Below are 19919 nucleotides of genomic sequence, written 5' to 3' on the forward strand. Positions count from 1 at the left end.
TGAGGATATAATTCAATTTATTGATTCACCAAGCATGTTGACATACGATCATTTTACACAATATGAGATGTATGATGATGATAAACTAAATATTAACAGTTCATATACATACATGTATATCCAAATTCGAGTATATATATACATGAAAGGTGAAGATAACGAACAGTGATCAATCTCATGAATCCCATAAGCATTACAAAATAGATAGTTGGGCAATTTGACATGTATCTGTGACATCAAACTGTATGTATGCAAGTTAGTGTTGTATATAAGATGTTGATATTAAATATGATTATAGCACTTTACTTTTGTTGCGCAATTCAAAACATTCATGTAAAAATTCACACAACCTTCTAGCATGAACTACATCAACAGGTTTGCATAGTACTTTACAATGGTTTTCCTTTGATATATTATCATCTGAATTGTGTACATACGAGATGTTCAACAGGTAATATTTCTTTCTTATATCTTTATACATGAAGCAGTTATATGAAAAATGTAACTCATCTTCAACAGTATTACAAAACTGACAAAAACGATATTCTTTTGGAATACATGGTTTTGAATACCTACCAGTTTCAATTTCTAAAGGGTGGGTAGATATTCTTAGCTTTGTTAATTTTGAGCGTACAACTTTTGCATGCAATTAGGAACTTCAAATAATCTTGTAATTCAGAGTTCTTTCTAATTTTACTGCAAAATATTAATTTTTCACGTACAGAGAATTCAGTATTTTGTAGATGCATGGTAACATTATCAATATAGTAATTCTTGTTCGCCACATGTAGTAAATATAGTAATTATAGATATAAAGGTGAAATTATAGAAAAAAACCAATAGGGTCCTGATATGTCGTATTGATATGCAAGTGTCTTCAGATAGTACAGATTCAAGACTGTTCAAATCATGGTCACTAGGCTACACCGGAGCGGGGCCACAATAGGGGATCAAAGTATACAAGGAAAAACTGTTAAAAATCTTTTTTAAAAGAGTAAGAGGGCTATGTATGATCAGGAACTGCAGACTCAAGTTTGTTCAATTTGTGGTTCCCTGGGGTAAGAGTATGACCACAATTTAGAGGATAAATGTTTTACATGAAAATACATGGTAAGAAGTCTTTAAACTCTTCTTCTCATGAACCGATTAGTCATGACTGCATCCATATATTGTGTGGATTCAGATTCAGTTAATTATTACCCCGTGGGGCTAGGGTGGGTGGGGTCATAAGATAGGGGCAACATTTTTCGTGGGAATTAATAAACAAAAAAAATGTTCAGAAGAAGAGGACAGGGCCAATGTGACCCAATTCAAACAATCGAACTCTATACTGTTTTTCGTATCCGTGAATGAGGTGTATTAATTGTGTGAGTGCTTTATGGCTAATCTAGTGTAAGTACACGTAAATTCAAAACTACCGCACAGTACAGGGATAGTTTGTGTTGTCTCCGATTTCCCCTGTCTATATATTTGTTTCTCTTTGCTTTTTCCTGTCTACAGACACCAACACGTTATATTTTGACAATGATTCCTTCTCCTGCCCTCAGTCCTATGTTCTCTAATTCAACAGTGTCCCCGAGTTTGTAAGATGAACTTCCTGTTAAAGAATCTGCAGTTGCTAAGACAACTTCTCCGTTCATAGCAACCACAGGCGGACCACTGCAGTTTGCGGTAGACGTACGCGACCCAAAGTTCATAACAACTAGGAATTTTGGTTGATCGACCTCTGCCCTGACATAGGAAATGATGTTGTCGTTGACGAATGAAAAAATGATTTTCTTGTTGGTGAAAGATGGATGTTGTCTCAATTCAGCAAGTCTTTTGTAAATGCTGAGAGTGGAGGTATTTGTGGATTTTTGTTTCTAAAATTAGAAATATATATATACGTAGCAGCAATACTCCTGTAGATTAATATTTTTTTTCTTTATATACTTGCACTTATTATCATTCACTTCGGATACCCGGTACAGTACATGTTACACGTGAATATGTATAAATCATATCATATACACTTTTGATATTTTATATAAGCTTCTAATTTTAGTATAGGATTGCTTTGACTGTTGATATCTAATACACAACTATATATTTAGTAAGGTATAATTTTGACTTGATATCTAACACAAATCTCTACATTCAGTAAGGGATAGTTTTAACAGTTGATATCTAATACAAACCTCTACATTTAGTAAGGGATAGTTTTAACATTTGAAACATTTAGTACGGGATAGTTTTAGCATTTGAAACATTTAGTACGGGATAGTTTTAACATTTGAAACATTTAGTACGGGGTAGTTTTAACATTTGAAACATTTAGTACGGGATAGTTTTAACATTTGAAACATTTAGTAAGGGATAGTTTTAACATTTGAAACATTTAGTAAGGGATAGTTTTGACATTTGAAACATTTAGTACGGGATAGTTTTGACATTTGAAACATTTAGTACGGGATAGTTTTAACGGTTGATGCATTTAGTAAGGGATAGTTTTAACATTTGAAACATTTAGTAAGGGATAGTTTTAACATTTGAAACATTTAGTAAGGGATAGTTTTGATATTTGAAACATTTAGTACGGGATAGTTTTAACGGTTGATGCATTTAGTAAGGGATAGTTTTAAAGGTTGACAAATATTAGTAAGGGATAGTTTTAACAGTTGATATCTAATACAAACCTCTACATTTAGTAAGGGGTAGTTTTGTTTGTTGATACATTTAGTAAGGGGTAGTTTTGTTTGTTGAAATCTAATACAAACCTCTACATTTAGTAAGGGGTAGTTTTCACTGTTGACATCTAATACAAACCTCTACATTTAGTAAGGAATAGATTTGGTTGTTGATAATTACAATGATTAAATGAACGTTTTGCTGTTATATCGGAGCATACTTGGTATTTATTATATGCATGTCAATAATTACCGAAATAATTACGGGAGAAAAATCGAAGAAGATAGCCTCGGCCATGAGCGATGCAAGACCTCCACAGAAAATATATTCTAACAATGATGAATGCATGATATCTAAGATCTGCCTTTGCTCTTCCTTTAACGCAGATATTTGGAATTCGTTTAAACTTTTTATGTTTTTTTGTAAACTTACAATCCGAATAAATTGTAGGTCCTTGATTCTTTGTCAAGCTATTGTTATTGGTCGAATATTTGTTGAAATATTCATGAGATTGGGGTCAATAATATGACCTCAAATGCAATGCTGTCAGATCCTTATCCAGTGTGACGGTTAGAGAAGATCTGATTTTAATTAGATTGAGATAGTTTTGGTTGTTGATATTTAATGCAAACCTCAACATTTAGTAAGGGATAGTTTTCTTTGTTGATATTTAATACAAACCTCAACATTTAGTAAGGACTAGTTTTCTTTCTTGATATTTAATACAAACCTCTACATTTAGTAAGGGATAGTTTTCTTTCTTGATATTTAATACAAACCTCAACATTTAGTAAGGGATAGTTTTCTTTCTTGATATTTAATACAAACCTCTACATTTAGTAAGGGATAGTTTTCTTTCTTGTTATTTAATACAAACCTCTACATTTAGTAAGGACTAGTTTTCTTTCTTGATATTTAATACAAGCCTCAACATTTAGTAAGGGATAGTTTTCTTTCTTGATATTTAATACAAACCTCAATATTTAGTAAGGACTAGTTTTCTTTCTTGATATTTAATACAAACTTCTACATTTAGTAATACAAACCTCTACATTTAGTAAGGGATAGTTTTCTTTCTTGATATTTAATACAAACCTCTACATTTAGTAAGGACTAGTTTTCTTTCTTGATATTTAATACAAACCTCTACATTTAGTAAGGACTAGTTTTCTTTCTTGATATTTAATACAAACCTCTACATTTAGTAAGGACTAGTTTTCTTTCTTGATATTTAATACAAACCTCTACATTTAGTAAGGACTAGTTTTCTTTCTTGATATTTAATACAAACCTCAATATTTAGTAAGGACTAGTTTTCTTTCTTGATATTTAATACAAACCTCTACATTTAGTAATACAAACCTCTACATTTAGTAAGGGATAGTTTTCTTTCTTGATATTTAATACAAACCTCAACATTTAGTAAGGACTAGTTTTCTTTCTTGATATTTAATACAAACCTCAACATTTAGTAAGGACTAGTTTTCTTTCTTGATATTTAATACAAACCTCAACATTTAGTAAGGACTAGTTTTCTTTCTTGATATCTAATACAAACCTCAACATTTAGTAAGGGATAGTTTTCTTTGTTGATATTTAATACAAACCTCAACATTTAGTAAGGACTAGTTTTCTTTCTTGATATTTAATACAAACCTCAACATTTAGTAAGGACTAGTTTTCTTTCTTGATATTTAATACAAACCTCTACATTTAGTAAGGACTAGTTTTCTTTCTTGATATTTAATACAAACCTCTACATTTAGTAAGGGATAGTTTTCTTTGTTGATATTTAATACAAACCTCAATATTTAGTAAGGACTAGTTTTCTTTCTTGATATCTAATACAAACCTCAACATTTAGTAAGGGATAGTTTTCTTTCTTGATATTTAATACAAACCTCTACATTTAGTAAGGACTAGTTTTCTTTCTTGATATTTAATACAAACCTCTACATTTAGTAATACAAACCTCTACATTTAGTAAGGGATAGTTTTCTTTGTTGATATTTAATACAAACCTCAATATTTAGTAAGGACTAGTTTTCTTTCTTGATATCTAATACAAACCTCAACATTTAGTAAGGACTAGTTTTCTTTCTTGATATTTAATACAAACCTCAACATTTAGTAAGGACTAGTTTTCTTTCTTGATATCTAATACAAACCTCAACATTTAGTAAGGGATAGTTTTCTTTGTTGATATTTAATACAAACCTCAACATTTAGTAAGGACTAGTTTTCTTTCTTGATATTTAATACAAACCTAAACATTTAGTAAGGACTAGTTTTCTTTCTTGATATTTAATACAAACCTCTACATTTAGTAAGGACTAGTTTTCTTTCTTGATATTTAATACAAACCTCTACATTTAGTAAGGACTAGTTTTCTTTCTTGATATCTAATACAAACCTCAACATTTAGTAAGGGATAGTTTTCTTTGTTGATATTTAATACAAACCTCAACATTTAGTAAGGACTAGTTTTCTTTCTTGATATTTAATACAAACCTCAACATTTAGTAAGGGATAGTTTTCTTTGTTGATATTTAATACAAACCTCAACATTTAGTAAGGACTAGTTTTCTTTCTTGATATTTAATACAAACCTCTACATTTAGTAAGGACTAGTTTTCTTTCTTGATATTTAATACAAACCTCAACATTTAGTAAGGACTAGTTTTCTTTCTTGATATTTAATACAAACCTCTACATTTAGTAAGGACTAGTTTTCTTTCTTGATATTTAATACAAACCTCTACATTTAGTAATACAAACCTCTCCATTTAGTAAGGACTAGTTTTCTTTCTTGATATTTAATACAAACCTCAACATTTAGTAAGGGATAGTTTTCTTTCTTGATATTTAATACAAACCTCAATATTTAGTAAGGGATAGTTTTCTTTCTTGATATTTAATACAAACCTCTACATTTAGTAAGGACTAGTTTTCTTTCTTGATATTTAATACAAACCTCAACATTTAGTAATACAAACCTCTACATTTAGTAAGGACTAGTTTTCTTTCTTGATATTTAATACAAACCTCTACATTTAGTAATACAAACCTCTACATTTAGTAAGGACTAGTTTTCTTTCTTGATATTTAATACAAACCTCTACATTTAGTAAGGGATAGTTTTCTTTGTTGATATTTAATACAAACCTCTACATTTAGTAAGGACTAGTTTTCTTTGTTGATATTTAATACAAACCTCTACATTTAGTAAGGACTAGTTTTCTTTCTTGATATTTAATACAAACCTCTACATTTAGTAAGGGATAGTTTGGGTTCACATGTAACCACGGCGTCCCCGAGGAAAACCCTGCATTTAGAGAAGAGTTCCACTGCATCGGTGAACGCTCTGGGTCCCGTGTGTGTTGAAGGTAATCCCCCTGTTGATGATGCATTTACAGGTTTAAGATACCTGGTACTTGTACAAAATGGTATGTTGAGAATTTCAGACTTCCCTCCCCCTAATTTTATTCAACTATTGATCATCATCGGATATCCCCGGTTGATTGCACTTTCTTCCTCTCTAATGCTTTGTTCCTTTTGGAGAAAGGAACGAGGCGTATCAATCATGGGTATCAAACGATGCGATCCATGAATAACTTTTGTAGAAATATTAATTTCGAAAACCTTGTACATAGTGACTTTTGAAGGTCTTTTAAGCACAGACACCTGAAGTGTGGATAGCGTGTATAGATCATATGTACATAAACCCCACCTACTAACCAATGAAAAATAAATATAGAACCAATAATTCTTACAAAATATGTGGTTTCCCAGCCCATCACCTTCAAACGTCGTTCTGCATAGTTAGTTTCTACTTTTTATAAGCCTTGAGATGCCTACATGTGAGGTACTAATATGAAAGGTGAAGATAACGAATAGTGATCAATCTCATAACTCCTATATTAAGAGGGTTGGTCAAACAGGGACCCCTGGATATACCAGAGGTGGGATCATGTGCCTAGTAGGAGTAAGCATACCGTCGACTGATCACACCCGCCCTATATCTTGATCAGGTAAACGGAGTTATCCGTAGTCAAATCAATGTGCCAAGAACAGCCTAACAGTCGTTATGAAACACGTCAGACAGCATTTGACATAATGATAGGTCGTATTGGTAAAGTAGAGCATTATAACGATCATATAATATGTGAAATGCTGACGTTAAACGAGACTGTTTAAACCCCAGTATTACCAACTTGTTTTTCAGTAGCCTGCCTCGAATTCAAAACTGATCATACTCAAACAAGCTCTTGCGTATGGAACAGTTGAGAAATATAAACACCAAATGCAGTTGATAATGGAATATTGCTACATAAATATGGAGAAGTTGAAATCATCCCGTTTGTCATAAAGTTGAGTTGTTGGTTTGCCGCTAATATTTATTTTCAACCAAATATTTAAAGACGAAGATGTGGGGACTCTGTGGTGTTTCTCATTTTAAGTTCACAGTGATATATCGAATCGACAGAATGAAAATGATTATTGTTAATAGATAAAACGTCGATACATATGTACATATGTTACAAATATGTACATGTATATATATATATATATATATATTGGTGTCTCACAATCGGACACCTCAAAAGCTTATTAAAAGCAGAAACAGAGACAAACATATGAAGGTAATCAACGGTGAAACCACATATTTTGGATAAATCATTGGTTCTACATTGATTTTTTCATTGGGTAGAGGGGGGGGGGGGGGTTGCATAAGATTCACACGTCAGGTGCCTGTGCTTTTAAAGCTCTTTGATTAGGATTTCAGATTCACTATCGACATGCATGGAGTGTGACCTTGTAATTGAGTCCAGCCGGGTCTCGACTCTCATTGAATTGGTAGAACGTGTCCCTCATCCCGATCTCCTCGCCGTAGTATGTCGTCGGTGTCCCGGGGAGTGTCAGTAGCAGCATGTTAAACACGTCCACTAAGTATGTCTCCATTCTGTCAGCTATTCTGGAAACATCATGGCTCCCTAGCTGAAAACATAAACACGCTTAAAATTTGTATTGATGAGAAATACATGCATTATATTGTATTGCTATACTGAGAGCGTTGATAACTGTTGGAATATATAATAGCTCAAATGGTTTAAAAAGGGGAGGGGAGTTGAATTATGTCTTTTGTTCTTAAACATTTCATAAAATGATGAAAACTATTATCTTATTATTGCAATGAAATAGACATTATTAACCATTGCTTAAGGTATCACACAGGTAATTGTCCAATGAAAATGAACGTAGTCAATTGTAGCTCCATAAATTTAGAAATATATTTTTTTTTCATACGCGATTTTTCTCATTTCCTCTTCTTCTTTTCTCTTAATTATTGCACCCCTGATTGGGAGATTTTTTGTGATTTGTAGAAATAACCAAAAATATACAAAGGAACTATTTAATGTTGGTAGCTTAGGCTACTTCCTGAAGTGCACTCTGGCTGTTTACACATATGTGAAAAACACATGGATTTGAGGGTAGTCTTGTTTGCGGGTAATTTGTTTTCGAGAATACCGCTTAGGGTAATGTTTTTCCAGTGTCGGTAGACGAGACAGATAACATAGAACATTTCCGACTGCGTTATTCGGCATCAATTCTGCAAACTGATTTTTAAATATTTTTTTTTTACCTCTATAGTAATACATAGTGAAAATAATTATCAGTGTGATATCTTAAAGTATCAGGCTGAAGATAGCAGCCAGTAAGCCCATAGACGCTAGCATCCAATAAGAAAATTCATCAGAGTACGGAAAGTAAACAAAAAAGAATGCTAAAAATGAGCAAATAATCCATCAAAATTGATAATTTTTCAAACATTTATTAATGAACATATTTTTATTATCAAAGTTTGATACTTGAAGACAAATGAGCTCACCTGAAAGTTTCTAATCCCTTAGATTTGTAATAAAGGTTAATAACAATTTAATAGAATTTGAAGAGTCTACGAAAGTAGCATGGGTATCATTAGAGAGGGCTAAAAAGTGGTCATACCCTCGGTAGTCACCCCAAACGGAGGGCAGAAAATTATAGTCCTAGGGATCCCCTACCTTGCCTGGATACTACCTTTCTAGGCTCTTCAGAGATAAGTTGTTATTTGCCTTCATTATGACCCAAAGGGAATGTAAAATTAGAAACTTTCAGGTGAGCTCATTTGCCCTTAGAGACCTATGTAACCCATTTCTTGGGTTCTCTATATTTGACCACGTTGTTTTCTATCCCTTTATCAATTTCGTTTCATTCGATCACCCCATATTCAATATAAGAGAGGTATGAAAAGTGGCCCCAACCTCTGAACGCCCCAGGTAATACCCCTACCGTTCCATACAGAGAGCGATATCTTGCCTTCATACACCATCTGTAGACTTTTCAAAGATTAAATTGCTATTAACTTCAATTACAACCCTATGAGATGAAAAATGCAGGACTTTTAAGTAAGATCAATTGCCGTCGTGACCCCTTTTTAGTGTTTTATAGGTTCGCATACATTGTTGTCTATCTCTTGATTACTTTTGTTTCATTCAATCACCCCATATTCAATAATTAGAGAGGTCTTGAAAAGTGATTCCACCCTCGGACAACCCCATGTGGCACCCTTACAACCCCAAACTGAGGGCAGGGAATGATTTCCCTAGGAGTGCACTTCCTTACTTGCATACTCCTTTTGTGGACTCTTCGAGGATTAAGTTATTTACCTCCTTTGTAACATTAGGAATTTTCAGGTGAGCTCAATTACCTTCAAGTTTCACACTTCATAATCAAAAATATGTTTATTGTTTGAAAAAATATCAATTTGATTGATTATTTGCTAATTATTAGTACATGTATTCTGTCTGAGTACTCTCAATTCTTTGATGGACTTTTTTATTGGCTACTAGATTCTACGGACTCATCAGCTGTTGGTTAGAGGCTGCTAGCTTCAGCCTAGTGCTTGAACAAAATGTATCAACACCAACAATGGTTGCAGCAATGAAAGTCGCATTGCAGAAGGTGAACAAAGGAGCTACATGTGTTAAACCATTTGGTTTAGTCTGATAAAGTTAATGAAAAGATATTAATTGAAAAATTATATGTTCTATTGTCGTTTGTCTCCAGTTTGCTAAAAAATAATACGATGAAATGATTTTGTTTTTTGGTATGAGAATTTACCACAAAGTTTGGCCACCAGTTGGTTTTCAGTCCGTCTAAAGAGGACACTACAATGTTCTGAATACAACGTGCTCCACAAGTACGGTTGAGTTTCTGAACAAAGGCAAAGTTGAATGGGATTGTGTCTACCTTGTAGTAAGAATCTCGCATCTCGTTCGATATCCCATATGATTCTGCTATCAGAATTCTAAAATATGATTGAAAAAACTGTCAGATTCCGTTTTCGAATGCATTCATTTAGAATATATGTTAAAGCTAACTCACCAAAACAATTCATAAACAGTCGTAAATATATTCCATACTTCTCTTTTCCATCGCCTGCATACTCGTCCAGTAGGCTTTTCCATTTTTGCATGATAGGGTATATTTCAGGAAGATTTCTTGTCAAGTTCTGAAGATAGCAGAATATCATACAATTATTGACTATTTACCGGAGAAGTACAATGTTCCCTGAGTTTCCCGTTGGGGTGAAAATTGTACTTTGAGTGTAGCTAAACCGTCATATTGAACTCCAAAATGCAATACAAGTAATTCTCTTATTGAATGATTTAAAACATTGAAAAACGGCTACTAGATACATCAAAACGATATCTGGTCGGCCATCTTTGTTTATAGCTAAAGTTCAAGACCTCAATATACATTATCATATAAATTCATTTCAAAATTAAGGATTATCTCCCTCACGCATAGCTCTTATCCTTGAACGAATTTGACTCCACTTTTTTGGCACACTGTTTTTACCTATGATAGCTCTAAAACTTCATTGTTATTTCGGATTTCAAACATTTCGGTTGAGCATCACTGAAGAGACATAATTTGTCGAAATGCGCATCTGGTGCATCAAAATTGGTACCGTATAAGTTTTACATACATAATAACTGAATAATTAGAGATATATAGACCGGTTACTAGAGCTTACCAAACAACAGTTGATCGACCATTTGTGTTTACAGCTAGAGAGAAAGACCTGTTCTAAAGTGATAACCAGTCGTTTCAATTTGAAAATTTCCAATATATCTATAGCTCAATGTTGGATAAATAAATACAATTATGTTGGTGAATACCGGTATAATGATCTGATGTTTCTAGTTTGTTCATTCTCAGCCAGTCAGAAAGCAAGAAATTATTCAACCATATAATAATGCACAGCGTGATGTATTTCCATTGCGTGTGGGTTAATATAAGGATGTAATGAATTTACCTGTATCCCGTTTTCATTTTCCTGCAAATCTTGTGACTCAAAAAGTTTTCTGATGGCATCACCTCTAAAGCCATCCACTCCTTTACCCAGCCAAAATCGCAAAATGTTCTGAGAGAAAGTGTGAATATCAATTTATCAAAAGAGTGTTAGTGAGGCTAAACATGGAATGGAAGGTGAAGATAACGAACAGTGATCAATCTAATAACTTCTATAAACAATACAAAATAGATAGTTGGGCAAACACGGACCCCGGGTACACCAGAGGTGGGATCAGGTGCCTAGGAGGAGTAAGCAGTCGCAATCTTTGCAGTAGAGTTGAAGGTCTCTCATCTTCGGCTGGGAGGATGAACCTCGTTTCGCAGGAAGGAATGGTAATTTTCACAGATAGAACTATGTTTGTTTTACGTCCTATCGAGAATTTTTCAGAATGGTTGAGAAGCCGCCGACTGTATTTCTAGGTAATCAGTTATGTACTCCTAGCTTAAAGACATTATTTTGCAAGTATCAAGTTGCAGTTGCATCATAAGAAAAACAAGGATTTTTTATACACACAAATTGATGTATATTCCTTAAATTGACGAATAAGTCAAAACTAACGATGAACTAAACTTCATCTTATTGTGGTATTGCTGATGAGGCTCAGATTCACAGATGCTTTCCATACCGGGGCTGGATGATCATGGCATCCTAAACCCTACAGTTCTGACATCTGTAGTAAAAGTCTTTTCAATCAATTAATTAAAGCAAACAACCCTACTTGGCGTTTTGTGTGTACTTGTAACCAAAACAAATACTTTAAAAAACTTTTAGAAATAATGGAATTTGAAAATCACTGAATCCCCCCTCCCAAAAAGAGAAAAATGAAGAACAATAGAAAAAGAAAATTTGATCCCGCCTCTGGTGTGTCCAGGGGTCCGTGTTTGCCCAACTATCTATTTTGTATTGCTTGTAGGAGTTATGAGATTGATCACTGTTCGTTATCTTCACCTTGCATGAAATATGGGGGAAAACCAACCACCAAACAAAGAAACAATTTAAACGATCGTTTGCTTCTTTACAAGTAAACTAAGGAAGTTGAAATAGGTTATTTCACAGGTGTGCATCTGTTTATGCGTGAATGTTGCAAATTTCATTTTACAAATACATGTATGTGTCTTAGAATAAAGAATAAAAAGATATACTGGGTTACCGACAATTCTTCTACTACGTCTGGATTCCGAACGTTGAGATCCGGCTGTGAGTCTAAGTAGGCGTGATAATAGAACTGTTTGCGATGGTCATCGTATGTCCATGCGGACCCTCTAAAGGCACTGGACTGTAAATACACAAGTATATTTGTAGAAATTGCTGTTTTCAGTGCATTGATTGTATTAGAGAGTCCAGACGGAACCTAGATCCGGGCCTTGGATCCTTAGTCCGAACAAATATGTTTGTTAATGATAAAAGAATTAGATTTCAATGATGATTAAGGTAAACGTTTTCTCTGCAGACGCCACCCACTTCCCTTCCCGAAAATTCTAAAATTGTCAACCGTAAAATGTCTTATTTTAGTGGGTTCAAATGTCTGTGTATTTAGAAAAAACCCGCCGTTGTGTGGGAGACTTTCGTTCCTTACAGAAAGCGGACCTCCTTGTATTCGTGACGAATTCAACAATGCAGTCATATTTATTTTGTGAAAACAACGAAATGTTGACCACCGCGGAAATACTGTGGAATCATCATTATTCGTGGGGGATTGATGTTCGTGGATTTCGTGGGTCGCTTTTATCCACGAGTTTACGAGTCCTCGAACATTTTTTAAGTCCAGTAGAGTTATCTCTCCTAGTGACATTGTATCTCTTACCCAAAAAATTACGCCCCCACGAACCAGCAAAATTTTGCTTAACCACGTACATTTTCCCCCACGAATTAAAATGATTCCACAGTAATTCGCAAATAACAATAAAGCCTATAGTTTTGTTATAATGCAATCACACTCGAAAAATCAAAATACAGTGAAAAGTATACAGATGAGGATGTTTTTAATCTTGAAGTTTATAACTTACACAAGGGAAAAAGAACACATATTCACCCAATCATTTGGAGGCTTCTTGAAATTTGTATCTATACAGTTAGAACAGTTTATGCCATCGGTCCATATGTAGAAGTCCTTGTACTTCCCAACACTATGGCGACTGGAGTTAAACCAAACACTCTCGTTACTCGTGTGGTTCGGAACAAAATCCACCAGAATTCGCAGGTCTAAAAATACCCAAAGCATCATTAATAGCGTAGATGGATTGGTTTAACTCTAATTTTCCTTTTGTTCAAATTCATTATTTACCACATTGTTTTGTGAATAAATCTTACATTAGCAGAAAGCTTGTTAGTTCTAATACACAAGTAACTAAATGCTTTAATGATTTTCATTTTTTTCAAAGTGAAAGTACTAAATTACTACGTATAAGATTACAATGACGTACTTCTTTTCTTAGCCTCTTGCATCAGTTCGTCGAAATCCTCCATTGTCCCAAACAAAGGGTCAACTTGGGTATGGTTTTGAACATCATATCCAAAGTCTCTCATCGGCGACTTGTAAAAGGGACTGAGCCATATGGCTCCTACTCCCAAGTCTTTTAGATAATCAAGATGCTTGGTTACACCTACAAATGATATACATTTAGTACTGTAACATATACACTATGTCAGAAAGGTTTCATATAAATTTTAAGTTTTTCTGGTGTTGATCAATCTCCTGAGAAACATCTTCGCAAGCCAAGTAAGCGAATCGGACACTTGGCTTGCGAAGATGCCTGAGAAACTGTTGGAAACTTTACCTAAGGGAGTTTTATATCCACGCTTGAATGTGAGAGGAATTCTAAGTAAATTGGATCAAATCAAAGTAATGTTACGTAAAGGTGTATTTGATATCCTGGCCTTGACCGAAAGTAAGTTGGACAACACTATAAGAAAGTCAGAGATATCAAGATAGAAACCGGAATTGGGGTGGAATACCTTTAAAGATATTAAAGAAAAATTTAACATTTTAATGATTACAAACTTAAAATCGTGGACGATTTGGAAATGCTTGAATTTGTGATTTCTATTGGGCAGTCTACTAAAACATCCTGTGCTGTATCTTATCGACCTCCAGATTCCACAGTAGATTGGTTAGAGAAGTTTGAGGGGTGGATTGAACAACAAATAGCGGAACACAAAAATATTCTAGTTATGGGCGACTTCAATGTGGATGAGTACAAGACAAAGCGTTTAAAGACTATCATAAAAAAAACCTTTGGATTTCAGCAACTGATTAAAAAAACCTACACGTGAGACTACAGACTCTAGTACTTTAATTGATCGTATTTATGGGAAAAGCCCTGATAAGTTTTCTTCATCAGGAGTATTCCCAATAGGATTAAGTGACCACAACATGATTTACGCTGGAAATGGCAAAATTAGATCTGGTTCACATCAAATAAATAGAAATTTTAATAACTTCAATGAGACCAGTTTTCAAGACGAATTGATACTATGTGGCAATTCCTTTATTCTAAATATTTTGAAGTAGTGGATAAGCAATTCCCCTAAAAGAAAGAAGAATTAACTCACGATCAGAAGAATGGATAAACGATGACATATGTACAGAAGTGCACTGTCATGAAATAAATGATGATCACGTGTGGAACCTATACAGAGCATCAAGAAACAGGGTAACAAAAATATCATAGAGGCAAAACATGCATTTGTTGAGGAGACAATTTCTCAGGCAAAAGACAAGCCCAAGGACATGTGGGTTAAACAATTCTTACCATCTAAGAAAACGAATACAAACCGTACATTTCTTAGGGACAGTAATGTAGTTTTTAAAGATACAAAGGATATTGCTTAATGTTTTAATAATTACTTTTGTAACATTGGTCATGAGGGGTCCGGATTAGAATAGTTCCTCAGTACCCCTTATTTGTCGTAAGAGACGACTAAATGAGACGGTCCTTCGGGTGAGACCGCAAAAACCGAGGCCCGTGTCACCACAGGTGTGGCATGACAAAGATCCCTCCCTGCTCAAAGGCATTTTGAAGCCCTTCACCGACAATGGTGACATTTCCATATGAGTGAAAGATTATCGAGGGGACGTTAAACAATATACAACCAACCGATCGCTTATACTTATACAGTTACGAATAAGGTCACTTAGTGACGTCGTGGCAGTTTCTGAAACGGATTATGTTTTGTTTTTTATGTTGACGAAAAGGGTGAGATGAGATTACGATATACTAGATGAGAGGTGAAGATAACGAACAGTGATCAATATCATAACTCTAATAAGCAATACAATATAGATAGTGGGGCAAACACGGACCCCTGGACACACCAGAGGTGGGATCAGGTGCCTAGGAGGAGTAAGCATCTCCTGTCGACCGGTCACACCCGCCGTGAGCCCTATATCCTGATCAGGTGATCGGAGTCATCCGTAGTCAAAATCAGTGTGCCAAGAACGGCCTAACAATCGGTTTAAAACACGTCAGACAGTATTTGACCCAATGATAGGTTGTATTTATGAACTAGATCGTTATAACGACCATAGAATTTACGAAATACTGATTTCAATCGAGACTGTTGAAACCCATGTACCATCAACTTGTTTGTCAGTAGCTTGCCTCGATTTAAAAACTGACCACACGCAGAACAAGCCCTTGCACATCAAACCAGTTGAGATACACAAACACCATACGCAGGCGATAACGGAACACTGCCACACAAATACGGGAAGCTGACGACGGAGAAGCTGAAACCATCCAGTCCGTCATACAGTTGAGCCGCCAGTCTGCCATCAGTGTCCACTCTCAACAAAATATCCAAGTATGAAGCAGAAGCGGACGACCCTGTGATGTCCCCCATCTCGAGCCCACAGGGACACACCAAATCGACATATGAATGAAAGCCATTACTGTCAATAGACAAAACGCCATTGACACATCGAAATGCCGAACCGAAGGTCACAGCAAGAGACTCACTCCTCTCACGCAGAAGTTTTTCAACAAATTCTGTTCCACATGAACATAGAAACAGGTCAGCCAACAAAGGAGCACAACCCGTGTCCACGGGACTTCCAACAGACTGTTGGAAGACCTGATCACCAAAGGCCACGAAGATATTGTCAATGAGGAACTTTAGCATATTTTTATTTCAACTTCAGAGTACTTGTGCGTGGAATCAGAGTCGTGTTTTACAAAGTAAGTTTTTGAATGATCACTAGATATGAATATTTCCGTTTTCCAGTTCTGTTGAAGAAGCAACTGTCTAGGATGTCAAAAGTCTAGTCTTTAATTTATCGTGAGGAATGGTCGTGTATTGTGTTGAAAAGTAATAGGTTTTAGTATTATTGATTTGGGAAAAATTCTGCGATTTCAAGTTTACTAAAAGTTCTTTAGAATATTTTCGAATCCATGCCACATTTGATTAACACCACTTCTGGCATATGTAGTCGCACAGTAAGTTTGAAGTTTCTCCTTCACAGCTGTTAATATTTTAGTGAGGAGCAAAGATAGGGCCTTGGTAGAGCACTTACTAGATCCAGCAATGTATCTTTGTAAGGGTTTTTATGTAGTTTAGGAATCCAGTATAGGTACGGTAAGTCATATTCATTCGACCCATTGACTGGGATATTAAATGTGTCTAAACCTGAAGCATGGTTTTAAAGAATTTCATCTTTTAAAAGGGCAGTTGGAGTATAAATACGATTACCAAAAGTGGAATTAATGCCAAGTTCGTTGAAAATACAGTTGTAATAATGAACCTTACCAAGACAATGCTGTTACTAGCATTGTCAGCTGGAACCAAAACATATTCCTCATATAACCTATCTATTTCTTTTATCACTTCTGGTTTACTAAACACAGAAGGATAGATGGTAAGTACTTTTGTTTTCATACGTGTAATGCGGGATTTTAATATTCCTCTTATGCTTTTAACCCATTCTGACAATGTATCAAGTTCTTCTTTTTCATATTTAGCCCATCATCTGGCATAATCTTCGACAGAATTCATAATAGAGATGAAGTTCTGTCGCTAATTAAAAGACCGAGGTTCTCTGTATTTAGAACCTTTTACAATAAGTGATTTGAGGTCCTCATTTTCAACTATATCAACATCACCAGTAATGACATGTCAAGCTGGACTATAGTTGAAAGATGAAGAACAAGAACACGTTGGTGGATTACGTATAAGATGGTCTATATCTAAGCATTGCAAAGTTTGTTTATAATTAAAAAGTTTGGATGCAATAGTAGAAGTATAGATCAAGGAAATACAGGGTGTAGACTTGAACTTGAAATAAGTTGGAATAGACGACTGAACCCTTTTATGACGAAGAATGTTGCTTATGTTGACGGCATATATTCCTTTGTTTGTAAATTGGAGCTTAAGGAACTGGTGGCATGATTTGGAAGAAATATCATCCATGACCCGTGCTGGTTTAAAGAGCCTGTGATGGGCAACATCCATAATCATAGAGTTCAGTCTATATACAGGTGGTGAACATCCCAGTATAGACTAGCCATAGTTTCCTCAAATAACGTGTGTAAAACTCTCAATGGAACAGAGTAAAGTTTTGTATGAATATGATGTGGACCTAAGACTGTATCATAATTTCTAAAGTAAAACATGATGAAATGTAAATATAAGCACAACAGATCTGTAAAAGGTTTAAATTATTTATGTATGTATGTATAACACTATTCCCCGGAATCGTGTGTATATCGAATCGTAGATACATACTATTATATATTGTTACATCAAACAGCAACTTCTTTCGCAAACTCGTATACGAGACGTGATACGAACTACTTAGCGGACCAAGTTACTGTGACAATGATAAATTTCTTAAAATACACCATTTTCTACTTTTAGATACAAGCTAAAATGACAATGAATCAAATTTTTTTTTTTGGCAAAAAGTAAAACGAATAAAATTAATTTTTGTGTGCGCAGTCTTAGCTGCATTGTGACATCATCATTTTCAAAAGATGGTGCTCAATGTTTAAATATTAATCTAATAAGCTTTATTAGGTCATGATGATATGGACTCAGAAAACCAGTCTTTCACTGTATCATTTAAAACATTTACTTGAAAAATCGAAAATATTTGCAATGTTTGAATCAATTGAACGCTACATGCGATGCACAAAAATATTTCAAAACTTTATCTTTGCTGTACAAACAATAATTAAAGAAACTTTACATATGTGTATAGGGATTTGCTACATGTAAAAGCTCAAAATCAATTTCCCGTATATTTATAGAATATGTTTTGCAAAACATCCATGAAACATCCATAATAAGCTGCTTGATTCACATTTACTAGCTGTCCAGAAGAGAAATGTTAGTTCAGGTCTGATCGTAATGTTTACTTTATCATTTGTAGATCTTACCTTTCAAGTCTCCGGTACCGTCGCCGTCTGAGTCTTGAAAGGACCGTGGGTAAACTTGATAAATAATGCTGGTTTTCCACCACTCCAATTCAGGGAGTGATTTCTCTTTCATTCGAAAGTCTTTGTCTGTTAGAGTAAGGACACACGGGACAACAATAGCTGCGACTACAACTACCAGCACCAGCAGTAAACATTTCCCTTGCTCGCAAAATTTTTCTTTACGCGAGTTCGGCATTGTGATCCGCAAAATACGGAGAGCTCTGATTTCACAGTTCGAGTGGAATATTTCCGTAGTTTGGTTATCATATACTCTTAAATGTACGATTGTGCTGTGTTATTTATACCTGTTTTAAAAGTATTATCAACTGAAAAAGGTCATTCCCAGAAGGTGCTGTAGACGTGAGTAAGTTTGAAACAGCCAGACTTGTAATAACCGAAAGGGATTGACAACAAGGCGACCACGGCCTCCATTGAAAATTGGTATAGGAATCGCACAAAATTACCAAATATTTCTTCACATTAAAAAAAATCAGCATATAGATCCACGCGCTGCTAACTATTACCTTCAGAGATACCAATATAGTTCTATCGCGGTCGACGACAATATATTTCAAAGGACGACAATATGTACAATGAGGGAAGGCACATACTCTTGCCGACAAAAATATGTATATAATATTACAAATATATGCCTTGTTTCGGCACATGTTGTCATAGACGCCAATATGTGCCGGCAGACAACAAAATGTACCGTAATGATAAATACGTATGTACATATCGATCGCTACACCGACCATGATATGTGCCGGACGATAGCATGTGTGGGACGATATGTACCGTCACAAGCCTCCCCCATTTGAGTGCATGGTGTATTACTTTTCTTACATTCAGGAGACTGGGTTTTTATAGGTCTTTTTATATTTTATTATCATATTTTGGTAAATGGCTAAATCTGTTAAGTGTGAAGATGAGAGTAGTGGACCGGAACCTCTAGCTGGCGCTTCGCCATCATCAAAATAGCGGGTCGAACCCTTTATCTAGCGAAACGTTAGTGAAGATGAAAGTAGCGGATCCCAACACCTGGCTAACGAAGCATTAGCGAAGATGACAGTAGCGGATCGGAACACCTCGCCAGCGTATATGTAGCAACAGGAGCCACTAGCAGAAGGATAATTCATACCCACAAGTAGGACCCAGGGTCACCCCATTTTAGCATGACCCTGGGTCACCCTATTTTCTACAATTTACTACGCTATAAAAATAGTCCAACATAAAAGTGAAAGTATAATGCAGACACTGTATATTGCACACTACCAAAGAGGATATTGAGCAAATCATTAATGATCATTTACATGTCATCATTTCTTAGCAAATAATAGCCTATAGTAAGTTTGAAAATAATAATTCATTGTTATCGCGATCTGCATCCTCCGGGTTTCCCCAAATACATTTACGAGGATGTGATATGAACCTAGCCT

At 35.0% G+C, this 19919-nt stretch overlaps 1 protein-coding gene across 2 annotated transcripts; it reads right to left on the reverse strand.

Moving 5' to 3' along the window:
• Positions 1-18732, reverse strand: LOC125653348 (maltase 1-like). 2 transcript variants are annotated; one of them, XM_048882804.2, is made up of 10 exons: positions 18442-18732; positions 13492-13671; positions 13101-13270; positions 12219-12344; positions 11030-11137; positions 10131-10219; positions 9958-10015; positions 7483-7665; positions 5931-6062; positions 1-1862 (listed from the first exon to the last, which is right to left on the reverse strand). In XM_048882804.2, exons 1-10 carry the CDS (start codon positions 18674-18676, stop codon positions 1512-1514), a joined length of 1632 nt encoding a protein of 543 aa, XP_048738761.2. In that variant the 5' UTR covers positions 18677-18732; the 3' UTR covers positions 1-1511. The 2 variants fall into 2 exon arrangements, with proteins under 2 accessions (XP_048738761.2, XP_048738757.2); XM_048882800.2 differs by having other exon boundaries at positions 9829-10015.
• Between the last annotated feature and the right edge of the window lie 1187 nt (positions 18733-19919).

Source organism: Ostrea edulis, chromosome 2 (genome assembly GCF_947568905.1).
Source record: "Ostrea edulis chromosome 2, xbOstEdul1.1, whole genome shotgun sequence".
Taxonomy (NCBI): Eukaryota; Metazoa; Mollusca; class Bivalvia; order Ostreida; family Ostreidae; genus Ostrea; species Ostrea edulis.